The sequence below is a fragment of the Microtus oregoni genome, unplaced genomic scaffold (assembly GCF_018167655.1).
Source record: "Microtus oregoni isolate MIOR12 unplaced genomic scaffold, Mior012 000009F_ref0000495, whole genome shotgun sequence".
Taxonomy (NCBI): Eukaryota; Metazoa; Chordata; class Mammalia; order Rodentia; family Cricetidae; genus Microtus; species Microtus oregoni.
In genome coordinates this window covers 25,614,906-25,635,363 of record NW_024543068.1, presented here as the reverse complement: position 1 = coordinate 25,635,363, position 20,458 = coordinate 25,614,906, and the positions used below count along the sequence as shown (strand labels likewise).

General features: G+C 41.9%; 1 protein-coding gene across 2 annotated transcripts in view; it reads left to right on the top strand.

Annotated features, from left to right (window-relative positions):
• The window catches only part of Kiaa0586 (KIAA0586 ortholog), a 94,389-nt gene extending 74,636 nt beyond the window's left edge, over positions 1 to 19,753 (top strand). For both annotated transcript variants that reach the window (XM_041658236.1, XM_041658237.1), the window contains exon 30: positions 18,938 to 19,753. In XM_041658236.1, coding sequence (XP_041514170.1) covers positions 18,938 to 19,089 — 152 coding nt within the window. In that variant the 3' untranslated portion in view covers positions 19,090 to 19,753. The remainder of the gene's footprint in view (positions 1 to 18,937) is intronic.
• The last annotated feature ends 705 nt before the right edge of the window (positions 19,754 to 20,458 follow it).

The following is a 20,458-nucleotide window of genomic DNA, read 5'->3' as shown; positions in this document are numbered from 1 at the left end:
TATAATAAGATCATTTCAGGCCAGGTGTGGTGGCAGATGCCTTTAGTCCTAGCGTTTAGTGGACTGACACAAGAGGTTAATTTGGGCTAGTCTCAAAACACAAGGAATAACAAATCAATAATAATGATTAGATCTTTTCTTTTGTTGCTGAATTTATTGGTTTGTTCTTTGACTCCAGGATTTAAGCTGCATTCTTGAATCAGTTTACTAGTCCAGCACTTTTTCATGAAAGCAACTGCTTCAAAAGGTGGATTTTTGTTTCTGTTTTTTACCCCTTTTCTCTGTCTTAGTCAGTGTTCTATTGCCTTGATGAGATACCATGACACAAGGTTTTTCTTATAAAAGAAAGCATACCAGGCAGTGGTGGTGCACACCTTTAATCCCAGCACTCAGGAGGCAGAGGCAGGTGATCTCTGAGTTTGAGGCCAGCCTGGTCTACAGAGCAAGTTCTAGGACAGCCTGGAATACACATAGAGAAGTGCTGTCCTGTGGGTGGGGATGGAGAGGGAGAGAGAGAAAAAGAGAGAGAGGGAGAATTGGGCAGTTGCTTGTAAGTTCGAGGGTTAGTCCATTATCATTATGGCAGGCATGAAGGCTGGTGCTGGAGAAGTAGCTGAGAGCTACATCCTGATCCATAGGCAGCAGGCAAAGAGAGACCTTGGGCCAGGTATGGACTTTTAAAACCTCCAAGTCTACTCCAGTGACATATTCCTCCCAATCCTTCTCAAATAGTGCTACTCCCTGGTGACTAAGATTCAACTATATGAGCCTATGGGAGTTGTTCTTTTTCAAACGACCACACACTGTAAGTTAACTTTGACCATTTTTTTTCTGTTTAGGTTAACTAATATAAACTAGGTCTAAACCCATGTATTTATGAACTAGGTGACAATTAAGTTGTGTAAAGTAGTGTGGTAAAGTCATCACTTTAAAAATATTTTATTTCTTGCATTTTTCAAACTATTTTAAGATTATAAAGGAGACACAACAAGCAGAAGAGCAAACATACAGTGCTATAGTCAGTGGTGGGGAGTTAGCTGTTTATGATTAAATGCTAGGGCAGATTAGCCTGTCAATCACAAAGTTCCTCTGTTTTCTTGTAGAATATGATATATATATATCTATATATCATATATGTGAATTATGAAAGTAATTTGCCAAGATCCATTTACATTTTTGTGGCAGTACACTTAGAACACCCCATACTTCTTTGGCATTGTACCCAAAATTTACTGTCTGGCCATCTTACCCTGGTTCTACCACAGATTGTGATTCTAACTCAGGGTGTGGGAGAATTAGAAAATTCAAGGTTTCTGTCTATTTAGAAGATATTTCTGTGTAAGAAAAATAATTTTATTTAATAAAATGATTAATTTTGCCTTTGAAATTGAAATATAGCTAAAGTCGAATCCTTACCAGAGTTATCATTATCTTAGTAATTTTAACTCTATAACTGAACTTTTTTAAGTGTACTTTTCTGGTCTTAAGGTAGGGTGGCCACTTCAAACCACATGTGTGGGGAAGTATAGCTCAGTGTTAGGACGTCAGCCTGGTGCACAGGCCTGAATTCCATTCCCAGTCCAGAAGCAAAGCACAGAACAGACATGTGGGTCTCAGAGAGAGATGATGGGTTACAAACTAACAAGCACCAGAAATCCATATATTCAAACTGGTAACAAGCACTATCTGAGTATATTTGTCTTCTACAAATCTCTACTTTCCTAATCTAAAATTTCCAAAGTCCATATTCCTCCAAACAAAAGCACGGTCAAGCTTATCATAGCAATACCCCACTCCTGGTACCTTCTGTTTTAGTCAGTGTTCTATTGCTGTGAAGAAACATAACCATGGCAACTCCTATAAAGGAAAGCATTAAATTGGGGCTTATTCACAGGTGAGAGGTTTAGTCTGTTATCATCATGGCAGAAGGCATAGTGGTATGTAGGCAGACATGATACTGGAGAGGTAGCTGAGAGTTCTACATTTGAACTGGCAGACAGCAGGAAGAGAGGGACACTGGGCCTGGCTTAAACATTTGAAATCTCAAAGTCCATCCCCAGTGACACACTTCCTCCTAGGCCACACCTACCCCAGAAAAGGATACACCTCCTAATAGTCTCACTCCCTCGTGACTATGCTCTTATGGAGCCATTCCTATTTAAACCACCACATCATCTTTGTGTTTCAGTTTATGTGAGGATATCTGCATACAAGCCGGAGTGTAACCTTATGAGGAAAGACTCTTCTCTGGAACATTCATGGGTTTTAAAACAGATGATTTTTTTGTTTTGTTTTTAAAGGAAGTTAAAGATTTATTTATTATGTATATAGTGTTCTGCAGTATGCCTGCAGACAAGAAGAAAACACCAGATCTCATTACGGATGGTTGTGAGCCACCATGTGGTTGCTGGGAATTGAACTCAGGAACTCTGGAAGAGCAGCCCAGTGCTGAACCAGTTTCTGTATGAAAATTTATGCCTTTGATTTAAAAGAGGGGGAAATACAGATCATCTAGGGAAAAAAAATATACAGTTAAGTCAGTTGTTTAAGAATGAACTAAATAGAAGGCCAGAGAGCTGGCCCAGCCATCACTGAGCCTGGCCTCTTGTTCAATCCTCAGGACCTGCATGGTGAAAGGAGAGAACCAACTCCCTAAATTTGTCCTTTGCCCTCAATATGTGTGTGTTGTTTGCACACACACAGCAAATGAGTGTATAATAAAAAGATTTAAGGAGGGGTGGAGAGCATGCATAATATATTATCTAGGATAGAAGTGTGCGTGATTATGTCCTTTAAAATGGACAGAGTGCATAAAAGATTACATGAGAATATAATAAGCCATGCAGGTGGAGGTCAGAGGACAATTTTCAGGAATCAGTTTTCTCCTTCTTCTGTGTGGGTCCCGGGATTAGACTCGGGTCGGCAGTTTGACGACAAGAACCTTTCCCTGCCGAGCCATCTTGCAAACTCTCCAAAACCACTGACGTAACTGTGTATAGATTGACAGCATCTCTGTGTGTGTGTGTGTGTGTGTGTGTGTGTGTGTGTGTGTGTGTGTAATTAATGAAGTAAACAGCCCTGGGAGTAGGGAAACTGTCTCTAGGGCACCTAAACCAAGGGATGGAATTGTCACTGTTGGTAGCTACTCTCCAAGTTTGTGAGGGTCTCTTAACACAACATAGCCTTCCTCCACAGAAATTAACTACAGTTACAAGTTAACATGTTACCAATGCTTCTTTAGTTTTCTGGATTTTTGAGACAGGATTTCTCTGTGTTAACATCTCTGGGTGTCCTGGATAGCAGTCCATGACTGCCTGTTCGCACACTGGGAACCAGGAGGGTTGTTTCCTTCAGTTCAGCAGCAGAGCAGAGCAGCAGTGGGCGTGGGCTCTGCTTGCAGTGCTAGGCATGTCTGTGTTGGTCTTTGGTGTCTGAACAGATGCAGATTCCAGGCTTCACCTTGACACTGCCTAATGTGGAGGCCAGCTTTGCTGGTGCTCACAGTTCTGATTCAGAAATGGAGCAGTTGACTGACTCTGTTGGTTTCTGTGACTTTGTGCTTCTGTTGTAGACACAGAATAGAGGCAGTGCAGTCTGGAGTCAGGCCGTAGGTTCACACCACAGCATAACCTCTCTGCTTTTCTGATCTGGAGTATCATACATGCTTCGTTAGGTTGGTATGGTCATTAAAGAACAGATTCTCTTATTATAAGACATGATATTATAGAAGACACATATTAAGAACTAAGGAAGTAGTAGCTATAATTAGCATGACTGTGTGGAGGAAATTGCTCCTCTTTTCCCCACTTACAATGTCCAGCTGCTCCTTTAACAGGTAGGCATTGAACCTGTGCTCTAATGTTGGTGCCAGAGTGCCAGCAGGATCTGTGTTCTGTGTGACTTTAGGCAGGTACATTAACTTTCCATGGCACATTTGTTCTTCATGAGTGATCTTAAGTCATGGCTAGGTATAGCATGTTTAAATTTATATTGCTATATGTATATACTGGATTCTTCACAGTTCCCCTTTGACTTGTACAGTGTATAGTTAGATCTTGCAAAGTTGACTAGCAAGGATGCCTTTCATGTTATAATCATATCTGTTGGCAGGCACTGTTTTTAGTAAATTGTATTCTGTTAGCAATTCTCCTGTGTGTGCATATTTTATACACATGAGTGCATGTAGGAGGCTCCATGGGGAGATTAGAAAATACCCTCAGGTGTCCTTACTTCAGCTAGGCTAACTGGTCAGAGAGCTTTCAGGATCTGCCCATCTCCACCCACATCCAGCCTTTCTGTAGGTGCTGGGGACTCAGCGTGTGCAGCGAGAACTGAGCCATCCTCTAGTCCCAGCTCTCAGGTTTTTAAATCCAAAGAGAAAGGGATTACTCAAGGCTCGGCAGGCATGTGTAGACTGTGGCACCCTGGTTCAGTCCGATTGTCAGCTCAGAAGCCACAGGGGGGACATGGGTTACTTCTTTCTGTTACTGTAATTGCAGTGATGCTCTATTATCTGTGAACCCAGGAGAGTGCTTAGGTAGCAGGTTAGTTCTCTCGGGAGCCTTTCATGCCATCCTAACTTAGGCGGCCCTGGAAGTCTGTGTTGGGTATTTTCTAATTACTGTGTCAGCGTGCTCAATCATCTGACGGTGCCAGTTTCCTGAGAGAGTGTAGTTTGTATTCCTCTTAAGGAAGAGCACAGAATTAGTTTCTGTATACCCATTATTTCTGTGGTACCGCAAAATATGTATATTTTGCAATTGAAATATTTATTTTTGCCAAACAACAACAAATCCCCCACCAAGGTCAACACCGCTTCAAACTGCAATTAATGAATATAAGAATTTGGAAATGAAAACTTTGTTTAGTGTGAGGAAAAATCATTCTCTCAACTGTATCCACACGGCTTCTTGTTTGTGTCAACTGAGGGTGACTGTGTCTGCCTTCTGTGAATTCTCTGGGGCAGGGGTCTGGCTTTGTTGAATGAGCCAATTGTTTTCCTTTGTGTTGCCCATCTTGTTAAGTGCCCATCTGGTTTGTATCAGACTGTTTTCACAGCCAGCAAGTGCTGCCTTCCCTTACCCTGCACTCTGGGGCTGTGTGCGGCGGACAGCCATGCAGCAGGGCCTCACAGCTTGGAGCTGTTATCAGAGGACTGGTGATGCAGAGCCTGGACGGGCCTTATTCCCATTGGTGTCATGTGCAGGAGCAGAAACCCAGCCTCCTTCCCCGTGCCTGAAGCTTACAACAATGGCAGATGGTTCAGGCTCCCGTTAGGACATGGAATGTTGTTGTTCTTATTTTCTAGTGGCTTCCTGTGTGGGAAGGCTCATTTTTCATTCTTTGACTCCTCTAAAAGTTACCAGGTCCAGCCCTAGGGAGGAGAACTGGTCACGGTGTCAGATTTAATTTTTCTTCTCAAATTTAGTGAGAAGTGGTTAGTGTCGCAGAAATCACTATTAAGACAGCACAGATGATGCCATGGAGTTTCAGTGATAATCGCAAGCCATAGTTGGTGAGAAATTTTCATATTTAGGAAGGGGCTGCATCTCAGAAAAGGGGTTTTCTGTCTGTAGATTATATAAACTTTAGCTCTAACTTGCTTTGTGAATGTTAAGTCATTTTGCCTTCAGCCCCTGTAGCTGCCAAATGTCACTTATAAGAACATTGCAATAGAGACGTTTTCCTGCACTCTGTGACCGGGTTTAGTATTGTCAGTTGAAATCACAGGAATTAGTGTAGAGTAACAGTGACAGTTATGTTCGAGTGTAGTTACAGTGCCATCCCCCAGCAAACTGTTTTGCACAAAAAGTAAAGCATGTGTACAGAACATATTAAGATTTCAGAAATATTTCCAGATTAGTTAAAATTAGTTTGTTTTTATTTCCTTCTTGTCTTTTTTTCTTATATAGTTTGTTTTTAATTACGTCAAGTAGCTAGTTGTCAAAGTTTAATGGATAGTAAGTTATGTGAGAATCAATATGGCAAAAGTAATAACTCCTCTTTGCTTCTGAAGGGCTTGTGCATACTACGCTAGAGTTTAAGGGAGCATTTGGTTGGTTGGTTTGTTGTTTTTAAACAGGGTTTCTCTGTGTAGCACTATCTATCCCGGAACTCGCACTGTACACCAGGCTGGCCTCGAACTCAGAGATCGACATCCCTCTGCCTCCTGAGTGCTGGGATTAAAGGCGTACACACCTCTGCCTGGCAGAAGCTCCTGTTTGTATTCAGTTTAGCAGTAACAATGTTAAGTCATCATTAGAAACAGTTAAAAACACAATTGTATTCCCCCCTAATTGCTGAAGCTAACCTATTGGTTTTTCCCAGTTTTAATTTTTTATGTATGAATAACATATATGCACAGAGAAAAAGTACTGTAGCTCAAAAAAACAGCCCAAGCAGACCACACTTGCGCAGCCAGTGTCCCAGTGCAGAGAGCCGCATGTGGCCCCAGGGTCCTTAGTTCCCTCTGTCATATCTTCCACCCACAAGGATACAACCACTGTTCTGACTTCTGTTACTTTTTTGATTTTGCACTTTATGTAAATGAAATAATACAGTGCATGGCATCTTTCACGGGTGTTGTGTGATGTTTTACTCTTGATTTTCTTAGGGCCACCACCCGGCTCCCAGACAAATCCCATACGGATACTTTTCTTAGTTAAAAACTTGTGGCCTTAGCTCTGCTTGTTTCTTGACCACTTTTCTTAACTTTAATTATTCTGTCTACCTTTTGCCTGTGGGCTTTTACCTTTCTCTATTTCTGTATACCTTTCCTTTGCTTCTTTCTCTGTAGTTTGCAGTGTAGCTGGGAGACTGGCCCCTGGCATCCTCCTCTCCTTGTTCTCCCAGAGTTCTCCTTCTATCCTCTCTGCCTGCCAGCCCTGACTACCCTTGCTCCTGCCTCGCTATTGGTTGTTCAGCTCTTTACTAGACCATCAGGTGTTTTAGACAGGCACAGTAACACAGCTTCACAGAGTTAAACAAATGCAGCGTAAACAAAAGTGACACACCTGAAAATAATATTCCCTAACACATAGGCAAATCTATTGTAAACTTTTAAAGATTCTTTTCTTTTTAGAACTGTTATGGCATGCTTTTCTAAAGAGTTGTCTAGGAGGAATTTGTTTTAGGAGCTGTCTCACAGGCTCTTGAGCCAACAGGAAGTCCGCCGTAGATAAAGCTGTCTACTAAAACATGGTTTCTCAGTTCTCAACCAGATTTTAATGATGGAATGTCCCTCTAGACATTCTTGCCCCTAAAAGGCAAGCAGACCATGTCATAACAATGCAGAGTAATGCATTTACGTACTTAACTGCTTTTTAATGAGTTCAAATAATTAAATGTACATTATTAAAGTAAATCATGGTCTGTATTGAGAGTAGATGGTGAGTCGTCAATTTCCTGAATTAACCAGCAACTTCTTGGCAGTTGGATAGAAGCTCTTGTGTTACCAGATGCTATTCTGAAAAGTGCTATTATTTGAGTTGATGTACCTACTTAGACACAGAGCCAGCAAGCGACTTAATTCAAAAGATTGCTTGTTTTAAAACACTAACATTTTTAATGTATTTTTAAATACCCTATTAATAGTCTTAGATTTTTTTGTGTGTGCAAACTCAAATTTGTATTAAAAATGAATCTTTCTTGAGTATCTTTAATTTTGTCTCCTTATTTGTTTTAAATTCTGAACATTCATTTCAAAATCCTTGCTTTGTTTTAGGAATGAAAAAGTTTGTGTTGTGAGAGGCTTCTTCCGTATATCCCTGTTATATAGTTAAGACTTGTAGGCATAATTTTTGTCCTGTGAACCAAATAACCACACAGGGACTTATCAGTTATAAATGCTTAATCTATAGCTTAGTCTGGTTACTGACTAGCTCTTACAACTTAAATTAGCCCTTATTTCTTATCTAAGTTCTACCACGTGGCTCACAAAGTACCTTTTTTTTTTTCCCAACCCAGCGTGTTCATCTTGCTTCTCCCTGCGGCTTCAGTTGACTCTGCCCTTTTCCATCCCTGCACTTCCCCCACCCCTGTCCACAAGTCCCACGTAACCTCTTCCTGCCCAGTTATTGGCCATTTAGCTCATTATTAAACCAATGAGAGCAACACATCTTCACAGTGTACAAAAAGATTGTTCCACAACACACAGCCTTGCAAGTTGTTTTGTTTAATAATATTGTATGATAGATTGCTTTGTTTTAGGTTTTAAAAACTGGTTTTGTGGTTGTTTTGCCCATATATATGTGTGTGCACCATGTGCCTGTTGGCTGTCCAGAAGACATTAGGTCCCCTGGAATTAGAGTTGTGGATAGTTGTAAACCACCATGTGGTGCGGGGAATCAAACCCGGCTGCTCTCCAAGAGCAGCAAGTGCTTTTAACCACTGAGCCACCTTTCCAGCTCCTTTTTATTTTTATTTGAGAGAGAGAGAGAGAGAGAGAGAGAGAGAGAGAGAGAGAGAGAGTTGGTGGGTGGGTCTTGTGATGCTGGGAATGTGGTAGGTAAGCCCCATACTACTGAACTATACATATTTGTACCTCATACTCTACCTTCTTACTTTTAATTAATATTGTAAGGCTACAAGACTGACTGGTTACTTAAAAGACTAAAGTTCGGAAATAAGGTGTTTGGGAGAAGCCAAGTACGGACAAGTGGTCCATCCCAGGAGACCCCTGTGTGCCTTGATGAAGCACTTCAACAAGATGCTGGCTTCCCTAGCCCAGAGTTCCATTTCCCAATGTAAGGTCACTAGCTCTTTATTCCATGCTAGCTTCAGTCCTCTATATAAAAGCTAGTGAGTCTGTTCTAAGTTATACTCACGGTATAGATGCACTTATGCATTATGTAACTCACTTTCCAGTCAGTACTACCCACTGAAAATTCCTATAGAAATGTATGGATCAAATAGACATGTCATTCATCCTTTGACTACAATACCAGGACATGTTGATTTTTTCCCCATTTTGAGCAGCAGGATAAGGAGCCTACAAGCCTGGCACTGGCTCTCAGATTGTACAGACCTGACTCTTAGGTTATCTTTCCTCTCGTAATCCTGAGCTGTAAAGCACAGTGGTCTCTCCAGGATGCCAGCTCCTAACACACAAGAGCTGTAAAACTACTTGTCAGAATAGATTGCAGTCAGCTCCAACACTGACACGATGGATTATCTTATTGTTGGTGGTATTATTATTATTATTTAATGGATTCTTCCTTAGTTTGAGTGGAGAGGTATTTTGTATTTTTTTAAAAAAGAATTCTCTCATTCTTTCTAATAAAGTTTTTTATTTATTTTCATATTTTATGTGTATGTGTATTTGGTCAGTATGTGTAAGTGCAGTGTATATGCCTGGTGCCCTCAGAGGCCAGAGAGGGTGCCAGAGCTCCTGGAAGAAGAGTTGCAGATGGTTGTTGAGCCTCATGGGTGTAGTAGGACACACTTTGAAGGTCATGTGTAGCAAGTGCTCTTAACCCAGTGTCTTAGTTTGTGTTTATTTCTTTAAAGAGACACCATGACCACGACAACTCTGATAAAGAAACACATTTAGTTGAGGGGGATCACAGTTTCAGAGGTTTAGTCCATCCATTATTTTCATAGTGGAGAGTGTGGTGGCATGCAGGCAGACATGCTGGAACTGAGAGTCCTCCTCCTTTACTTAGAGACAACAGGAAATCAACTGACTATGACACCAAGGGAAGCTTGAGCAAAAGAGACCTCAAAGCCTGCCTCCATAGCTACACACTTCCTCCAACAAGGCCGCACCTCCTAATAGTGCCACTCCATTTGGGGGTCTTTTTTTTTTTTAAACCACTACATTCCACTAAATTCCCTAAAGGCTTATAACCATATCACAGTGTAAGAAAAAAAAATGCATGCAGTTCAATTTCAAAAGTCCCCATAGTCTATAACAGTCACAAACTTGTTTCAAAGTCCAGTCTCTTCTGAGACACCTGGCAATCTCTTAACTGTAATCCCCTATAAAATCAAAATCAAAAAGCAGATCACATACTTCCAACATATATGGCACAGGATTTGCACTACCATTCTATAATTCTGGGAGGGGAGCATAACAAGAAAATAGTGGACCAAAACAGGACCGAAAACCAAATGGGCAAGCTCTAAACTCCGCATCTCCAGGTATGACGTCAGAATGTGCTTCAGACCTGATTCCGTTCAGCTTTGTTGACTGCAACACACTTCTTTCTCTTAAGCTCGTTCCACTCCCCGTTAGCAGCTCTCCTTGGCAGGTATCCCACACATCTCTAACATCTTGGGTTCTCTAAAGCAGTCCAGGCTTCAATTTCACAGCTTCACACAGTGACCTCTCTGCTGGGCCTCCATTCAGAGACACCCCTACCCCTATACAGCAGCTTTATTCCATAACTCCTTTCTTCTGTCCTTACCCCTAAAGTCAGAGTACTGTGGCCAAAATGTCCAAGTCCTGCTGCTTGTGAACATGGCCCCTTCATTCAGTTACATCTTCACGAGCTTTCTTTCTTTCACTGGCTAAACTTGGCTGTCCTGAAACTAGCTCTATAGAGCAGGCTGGCCTCAGACCCAGAGATCCACCAGCTTCTCTCTTGCCAGTGCTGGGATTAAAGGTGTGCTCCACCACACGCAGCTCCTAGCTTTTCTTTGGCTTTTCTTTAATTCCTTTCCACAAGTTGAAAACTTAGCTGGATGGGAAATTGGCCTGAGATCACCACTCCCTTTATTCCATTTCTTAATCCATTTTTCTCCATTCCACTCCTGGTGCTCTTTTCTCCTCAAAAGTTACTCTCTGGAATTTACCCTGCTCAGCTTGCTTCTTTTCATTATGAATCTTCATTAGAGTTACTGCTAATAACCACATAACAGAGTCTGTACGAGGCTGTTTTGAGGTTTCCTATGTTAACAGAATTAATCCAAAACTCTTCTGCCTCAGGCAGACTCTTTGGACACGAGCAAAAGGCAACCACTTTCTTCACCAAAATATTACAAGAATGATCTCTAGGAAACATACTAAAATTCTTCTCCTCTGAAACTTCTTGAGTCAGCCTACCATAGTTCAAATAACGCTTACCCCACTGTCTTCATGCTCCTACTAGTATAGCCCATCTAGCAGTGCCTAAAGCATTCACCACTTTCCAAATCCAAAGTATCAAAATCTAAATTCTTCTAAACAAACAAATGGTCAGGCCTATTACAGCAATATCCCAGTCCCTGGTACCAACTTCTGTCATAGTTTGGGTTTTTATTGCTGTGAAGAGACGCCATGACCGTGACAACTCTTATAAAGGAAGTATTTAATTGAGGGGGCCCATTTACAGTTTCAGAGGTTCATTCCATTATCATCATGGCAGGGAGTATGGTGGTGTGCAGGCAGACGTGGTACTGGAGCTGAGAGTGCCAAATCTTGACTCGGAGGTAATAGGAAATTGACTGAGTGTTACATTGAGGGAAACTTGAGAAAAAGACATCAAAGCCTGCCCCCGCCCCCGTGACACATTTCCTCCAACAAGGCTACATCTCCTAATAGGGCCACTCCCCTGGGGAACCATTTTCTTTCAAACCACCACACCTGAGCACCTTTCAGTCCCTCTCTCTTGTGTTTATGATAGCAGCACCAACAGCCGTGATGGCATTTGTGACACTTCCTGTACATAGCCAACCGAGAGAATCTTTAGCCTGGTTCTAGGGGGTGTACTGGGAGGAAGGACCTGCTCTTGGGACACTATAGTTCTCCAGTAGAAGGGCCTCTGCTGCCCACTGACATTTGTTTTCAGTCTGTTAAGCCAAAGGGACAGACAGTAGCTTCTTTCCTCACTTTGGAGACTCGGGCAGAATGGAAGTGAGCAGAGGTACGCCACAGTGAACACCATTAGTGCAGTCAGGAATAGTGTCAAAGATGGGTGTTAAATTTTGTCCTCTTTGCAGATTTTGAATTTGTAAGTAACATATTTACCATTCTCTTGTCTTCATAAAAGCCCATTTTCATTCAGAGGTATCCTTTTAAAGCTTTAGTTTCTCTTTTTTGATTTTTCTATGCATGTCATATTTTAAAATACTAATTTTCAGATGTTTCATTATATATATTAACATATATATATATATATATTATATATAATATGTTAAACCAGTGGTTCTCAGCCTTCCTAACTCTGTGACCCTTTAATATAGCATATAGTTGTTGTGCTGACCCCAACCATAAAATTATTTTTGTTGCTACTTCCAAACTAATTTTGCTACTGCTATGAATCATAATGTAAATATCTGTGTGTTCGATGGTCTTAGGTGATCCCTGTGAAAGGGTTTTCTACCCCCAAATGGGTCATGACCCATAGGTTTGAGAACCCCAGGTTTGAATTGAATGTTCACAGACAGAATGTGTGGCCTGGAATAATGAAACATGTAGTGTTTTTAATCTTTGTAATTTCTTTTTTAAAACCAGCATCTCACTCTAGAGCCTTTTGCGTGTGTTGCTCAGGTGTAAGGCATCAAGCCTGGGCTGATTCTTACAGTGTTGCTCACTTACATCTTACTTCTTATAACGTCCGCCTGGAATTCATGTGGACTGAAAGCTTGAGCGGCAGCAGGATGGCTTAGTGACTGCGGCTGCTCACCGCTGGTGACCTGAGTTCAGTCTCCGGGACCATGGGGAGGAAGGAGAGAAATGACTACCAAAAGCTGACCTCTGACCTCCACACACGCCCCCAACACACACATACACACATGCACACACACACACAAACACGCATGTCAAAATTTTAAAAGAAGCTTGAGTGGCAGCTTTTTTGAATCCTAGAAGAAATGATGAAAGGAATACTTATTGTACTTTATGACACATTTTCTTCGTTACTGCTCAGTTCCAAGGGTTTGTTTGAAACAACAGTTGGTGGTTGTCGACTGGCTGTATTTTGAAGTGCAGGTCCAGTGTGGTCCAGTTCTTGGTGTTCCTGGCAGTTTGTTGGCCTGAGAACTGTAGGTTAAATAGCCTTATCTAAAATGCTTGGGACCAGGAATGGTCTGGTTAGATTTTTGAAACCTCAGAATATTTGTATATACATAATGCAATCTAGGGATGTTACTCTTGACTAAACATGAAATTCACTTGTATTTGACACGTACCTTACCTCAGAGATTGGAGATTATTTTACACAATATTTTAGTGCACATGTACTATGGCCTTGGTCACGACATGCTGTCAGATTTTGCTTATTTTTGGAGCATTTTGGTTTTCAGAGCTTGGATTAGGAAATCCAGCCTATATGTGAGCCACAAATTGTTTCACTTTTCTCTGCTTTCCTTCCTTACCATGAAAAGAGACCCTGTGGATTTTATTGAATTGCTCTTCCTCTGGCTCAATGGTATGTTTCCCTTTGCTGTCTGAGAACGGGTTGTTTCTAGCAGGGTGGCCTAAGCTGGCTAGGGCAAGGGGAGAGTCTAAACTTTTTTTTGTGAAGTCTTTAGGTAAGGGAATATGAACTATAACCTCTTAAGAAACAGCTCATGAGTTTCTTTCCTCTTTTAAAAATTGGGTTAATTTTGTGTGTGACTACAATTTGATGCGTGGCTCTCTGCTTCCTCTTCCACCCTTTTATAAAGATAAACATCTGTCAGACAAGGCCCTATCTGCTGACAGTCATTACATTCATGTGTTTGACTTCCTTCTTTACTTTGAGGGCACCTGACCAGGCTTCTGTTGTCCTAGTTTTATGAGAGGAACTATGGGAATGAATGATTTGGCCTGAATTCTTTTTTATGAGTAGGAGTTGTGGTTATTTCTATGCTTAGCTGGTTTTTTACTGGGAAAAAGGACAAAACTGTGTTTTAATATAGCTTCACTGGACGCTGCAGGCAGGCCACAGGGTGGGCCCAGTTTGTGTCTTGTCTCTGTATGTACAGGTGAGATTGCTATGCTAAAGGTCTACAATTTGGGGCTCTTAAGGCTTTTTCCACTTTCTTACCAAGGCTTCTCTCTCATAATGAACACAGTAGAAATGCTGGTGCCCGTTTTTTACTCTTCTACGGTGTGTGCAGAGTCACCCAGAATTAGGAACCTTAGCTCTCTAAGGTACATTAGGGGACAGGGAAGGAAGCCTTTATCCATTTGAAAGTTTGTAAAATGCTGAATTCAAAGCTGCAGGTGTGGTGGCCAGAGCAGTGAGGGCATTGCTCAGGAGAATTCCATCTGGGGCAGGTTATTTGTTGGGACAGGATAGTGTTTAAACTTTGAAGTCAGTTTTAAACAACGTGAAGCAGCTGGAAGCTGGCATAAGAAGAAACAAATCTTTCACATTAACTATTGCTGTTAGAGGAAAGGAATTGGAGTTGTTTTCACAGGTGCCTGGGCGTTCATTTTTCCTATCTGAGCTACCTTATTTTTATCTCAAATTATAAATTTTAGGATAAGCATTTGTCAATTCATTTGAAAAACAGAAGCAGTAATAAATTCAAGAATAATCGGGCTTGTATGTCCATACTTTAGAATAAGATACTGAAGGCTAGTGAGGTAGCTTAGCCATTAGAGGCTGAGGCTCACAACCAAGTGGACACAATATTAAAATACCCCTTTAAGGGTGAGAGATAAAATGTGACTAGTGATTCTGGATAGTGAGAGCAAAGCAAACATTACCCAGGACACGGAGTGTCATATAACCAGCCAGCCCGTCAGCACATGTAACATTTGTTCTCAAGCACTGATAGGGCGTTGTAAAACCTGCAGGCTGGGTTAAGTATGTGAGGAGAATTTAATGCAGCAGGAGAGTTTAGCAGCTGCTTTACACAAGGGATTGAAGGAGGAGCAGATGAGACCAAGGTGGACAGGAAAATGCTTCCAGAGCCTAATAAAACACTGCTCAAATGCTGGAACATTTTCAGACAACTGGGAAGCCACTGCGTTGCTGGGAATAGTTGCTGATTTTGAAAACAAGATCTGGAGGATGAATGCAAACACACTTAGAAGAGCCCATAGGTCCTCGAGGAAGAAGTCTACTTGATTTAAAGATCCAGTATGTGTCTAGCATCGTGCTAGAACTTAGTAGAAAACAGACCCAAATGCGGCAGCCCTTGGCCCAGTGGAGCACGCGTTTAATAGCAGACTCAAAAGCTAGGCGATCTCTGTGAGTTTAAGGCCAGCCTGATCTATATAGTGAGCCCCAGGACAGCCAGGGCTCTGTAGAAATACCCTGTCTCAAACGCCCAAAAAACAAAAGAAGCTTGTGAACCTGCTGTGCTAGTCACTCAGGCACAAGGACTCTTAGTCCCTCTCCTATTCTTGAGGAGGTGGCAGACGCGGAAAGGACTAGAGACAGCACAGCTGGTAACTGGTACAGTCAAGTTGCACCCAGTATTGCTCAGAGAGACAACTCCTGAGCTTTTACCATTCCTGCTGGGAAAAGTGCAGAGGGCGGATTCAGTTGCTCCTGGACGGGGGCAGTGAATGAATGGCTTAAAGGAATAAAATAAAATGGAAAAAGAAAAACGTGAAGTTGAAGTTATAGGAGGTGGGGAGATCTGGGAGGATTTTGGGGTGACTATGGTCAAAATACATTATATGAAATGTTCAAAGAATTAATAAAAAAGACCTTTTAATTGGGTGGTCACAGACCCTTTTAAGATACTGAACACTGCCTTTCTCCTCCCCAAACAGTGCCTAGGTGAAATAATTTTCATGGTTATATGGTGTTCATTCCCCTGGACTAATTAGGATGCTCCGTGGACCTGGATTAAAGCTTATTACAGTTGCTTCTTTTAAACTTTATTTTTAATGCCCAGTTTATAAGAAACTAGTCTTTATTCACAACTAGAAAAGCCCAGATGATGGCAGTCAGAATCTTACCGCGGCACAGTCGTCTTGTAGATCACCATCATTCATAAACGTGCCAGGACAAGGTGTCCGTGAGGCTGTTGTCCTCTTTGAACTGCCAAGAGAAAGGCTCCTCTCTTTACCTCAGTTGTTTTTGGAGGCAGTGCTTTGTTTGGGGTCCTCCTGGCTTTCAGGAAAGATCTAACAATGGGTCACCAAAGCACTAACATTTAGACCCATCATCCACGACCTGTTGATGAAGTGGGTTCTCTACCCAGAAGTACATGCACTAGATACATGTATATCTAATATGCATTAAAAATTCTGTATTGAGCCCGGGTGGTGGCACACACCCAGTACCTGGGAGGCAGATGGATCTCTGAGTTCGAGGCCAGCCTGATCTGCATAGCGAGTTCCAAAACAGCCAGGGCTACACAGAGAAACCCTGTTCTGAAAAAACAAACAAGTAAATAGTTATTTTTGCATTCCTTAGTCCTAAAAATCCAGCAACAGAGAATGGAAAATATTTATGAATTTTTAATATTTCAAAGCAAAATTTTAGTATTTTGAATTTTATAAGTATATTAAATTATGTCTCTGGATGTGTCAGATCTAAGGTCTGATCCTGGCATCTCGAGCTCAGATGCACGCCAGGCCGAATGAGACACTGCCTAGTCCTGGGATCAAGGAGTCATCTTGTGTTCAGGCCTGGAAACAGCTGTTGAAACAATGACATCATAGTGTAATGACACAGCTGGAAGCTTTAAGTTAAACTTGAAAGCACCAAACTACATGTAATATAGGTAGAACACGGGCATGTGCTCTAATGGTGATGTAGTAGGATGTTCTGTTCATCTTCTCTCTTCTGCTCTCTGACCGCCGTTACCGGGGTTGAATGTTAACCTTTTGTCTGTTAACAATAATCAAGTGGTGCTTTTTAAAACATTACAATTTAAAGTTTGATGGAGGAAGGTCATTGGTTAAAAAATAAAGAAACTGCTTGGCTGGCCCTCATAGGTTAAAACATAGGTGGGAGGAGTAAACAGAACAGAATGCTGGGAGGAAGAGGAAGTGAGCTCAGAGGCCATGCTCCCCTCTCCCGGGCAGACACACGCGATGAAGCAAGCCGCCAGGTCAGACATGCTGAATCTTTCCTGGTAAGACCGGTGCTACACAGTTTATTAGAAATGGGTTGATCGGGATATCAGAATTAGCCAGTAAGGGCTAGAGCTAATGGGCCAAGCAGTGTTTAAATGAATACAATTTGTGTGTTGTTATTTCTGGTGTAAAGCTAGCCGTGCGGGAGCTGGGCTGTGGGAAGAGGCCCACAGCTCCTACTACAAAAGTTCTCTTTTAAAGTCCTAAAATGTGATTATTTAAAAACTTATGAACTTGAAAAAAATCTTCCGAAGATATTTATTAACAAATAAAATGGTACATTTTATTGATACAATTTTTATTTAAAATGATGGTGTACCTATTTGGAGGCCTTACAGAGTACTTTTCACACAGGGTCTTGTAGCCCAGGCTGCACTCTAGCCCCAGCTCCAGCTCCTGAGTGCTAGGATTACAGGGTTCAGCAACATAGCCAGTGTGTGAAACCCAGGATCTGTGCGTGCTGGACAAGCACTGTACCAGACTGAGCGACCGCCCCAATCCTCTGTTTTGTTTTCTTACTAGTTTCCATGTAACATTCCTATCATTTCCCTAAAGCAGAGTTCCTTCTGTAGCCCTCCCCATGGGACTGGTGTCTGTTGGAATGGCCCCTGGTCAGTTACCCTAGAGTAAACTAACTTAACTGAATGTCGTTTCTATTCCAGTAGCATATATAACACCTGAGATGACCCTGCTTAATGCTCACCAAACTCTTTGAGGCTCTGTCATAGTTGAGAGCTAGGGTCAGAAAATTGATGTGTATATAAAGCAGTTTTGTTCAGATAACAAACTATTTGGCATTAGTTTGGGATAGCTGAGTAATTTTGTTTTGTTTTGTTTTTAAGACAGGGTCTCTCTGTGCAGCCTTGGCTGTCCTGGGACACTCTGTAAACAAGACTGGTGTGGAGCGCAGATCTGCCTGCCTCCACCTCCTGAGTACTGGGATTAAATGTGGCCTGCACCACAACTCCCCAGCTCTTTTTTTAAACAGGAGTTGACCCTGCCCTCTGCAGGACTTCAGAGTTCACCATTCTTTCAGCCCAGTCTGTAGTTGACCCCAGTACACACACACAGTGCCCCTTGGACACAAACTTAAATCTTTCTTTTCTTCTCCTTTGCTTATTGCCTTCCCAGCTTCTCTTAAGTCCCAGCTCAACTGCACCTTGCACATGATGTTTTTAACAGGCTGCTTCAAATTCATCACCCCCTTCCCTCAGCTTTCCCAAGAGCTAGGGTTATAGGCCACTGCCATGACACCTGGGTTCAAATGCTTCTTCCACTCCTTCTTTTAAAGTCGCTGTGTAAGTAATAGTCCATCTTACTGCAAGCTGTGACAGTGGCTTCTAGTCACTCATCATCAACAGGGACAGCAGGCTCTGTTATGGGCTCAGTAGGGACAACAGGCTGTTACGGAGACAGTGGCTGTCTTAGCACTCACTACAGTGGGATGTAGCGGTTTGGAATGATGCCAGCAGTGCTGAACTCTGTTGTTGCAGCTGTTCTTCCATTACTCTGCCCCTCTATTTAACATGAAGACACTGGACTTTAGAGTGGTCAGGTGACTCGCCACAAATGACAAGGTCAACAACTAGCAATCTGACTTAGTACTACAATATTTCACTAACTTTTTGACAATTTCACACATAGATTTGTGACAGTACACCCATCACCCTTTGATCTCTTTTTCATTCCTGCTGACCACTTTCTTCTTCCCAGCTCGTCCCCCTATTTAAACTTAATTGGGGAAAAAAAATCCCAATCTTATGTATGGTACCACAATTTTTAGTGCCTATTTCTTTTGTAAAATATTGCGTCTAAGATATCCACAGTAAAAGGAAAAGCATGTTTTATCTCTGACATTTTGAACAACATGAGAAGAGACATTTCCTGTGGGCAGTCCTTATTTTCCTGTCTCCCGTTCTATTTGGAAAGAGAACACCATCTGTGGTCACGGAGTGCTGGTGTTACTGAATGCCTTTCTCCTTTGTGCAGGTGGTGAGACAATCCCGCTCTTCACTGCACACACGTCACCCGCCAAGATGTCTGTGACTCTGCCTTCTGCGAACCTTGACAATTGCTCTCAGTCCCCGAGCACCAGCACCGTGCAGGGCGACGAGGAGTCCTCGGGGACAGATACCTTCTGAGCAGGAGGGAGCCAGCACAGCATTGATGAACACACGTCACTTTGCTTCAGATCATTCACCTAGACTCTTAGTTTGCCTTTGAGCATATTTTTTTTGGAGAAAAACATTTCTAATAATTTATTAAAATGAAAGTGTTCTTTAAATATTTGGAAAGGCTTTTGAATAAAGTAAATGTAATTCACTGAGTCTGGCTACGAGTTGTTTCTCAGAAGCCAGGGGGAGCATGGAGCAGTGAAAAGAGCATAGCTTTTGACTCTGAGAATTTATCTTATAGGTGTGATTGTCTGTGAACTTACAAAGTCCAAAGTTATCCATCCTAGCATTTTTATAGCAATTCAGGGTAATCTAATGTCTGTCCACCAGGGCCTAGATGAAGTGATGACACATTTGCATATTGTGCAATGTAGTTCTAAAAAGAATTTTCAGATGTGTGTATATTGATATGGAATTCCTCTCAAAAGGAGAAACCTGCGTTTTTCTAATTTTTGAGTAAAAACAAAGTCTTTAACTTAACGGTTCTTATGATGTACTTAGGCAACTCTATAAAAAATGATGTCTGTCCACCACAACTGTGTTGTACGTAGTTCTGTCCAGGTTTACTCCTATGTATTCCTCTGCGGTCCACCTCAAATCTTTCTGGAATAGGAAAACTACTCACTTTTGTCTCTAGGGGAAGTGACTGATGGCTAAGAAGTAGAAGTCAAGGATGACCGTAGGTGTGCTTCATTCACTGCAGGAAAAGTGATGATAAATGAAGCTATTCTGTGTGTGCCTTTCGTCTGCTCTGTGCACCGTTATACCGTTCAAACTTGGTTACTCCTGTGCTAACTGTTATCTTTCAAAACATCGGTGCACAACTAAAAGAGGGTGAAAAGGAGCCGGGCGGTGGTGGCATGCACCTTTAACCTCAGCACTTGGAAGGCAGAGGCAGATCTGTGTGAGTTTGAGGTCAGCCTGGTCTGCAAGAGCTAGTTCCAGGACAGGCTCCAAAGCTGCAGAGAAACCCTGTCTCCAAAAAAAAAAAAAAAAAAAGAGGCTTTGTAATTAGGTTTAATTCTTGTTCCCATACCTGCTGGTTCTGTGATAGATAAATGAGCCAGTTTTTGTCAGTTGCCTTGAGTTAATGCATTTAATAATTATTTTTGAAGAATAAATGATTTGTGATAATGCATTTGTTGGGGTGGTAAGTATTGGGGGTTGTGATGTGGGATTCCCCTCTGTATGCTGTGAATACCATTGGTGATTAAAGAAACTGCCTTGACCTGTTGATAGGGCAGAATTTAGGTAGGCAAGGAAAACTAAACTGAATGCTGGGAGAAAGGAAGCAGAGTAAGGGAGAAGCCTTGGAGCCCCGCCAGAGACAGACATG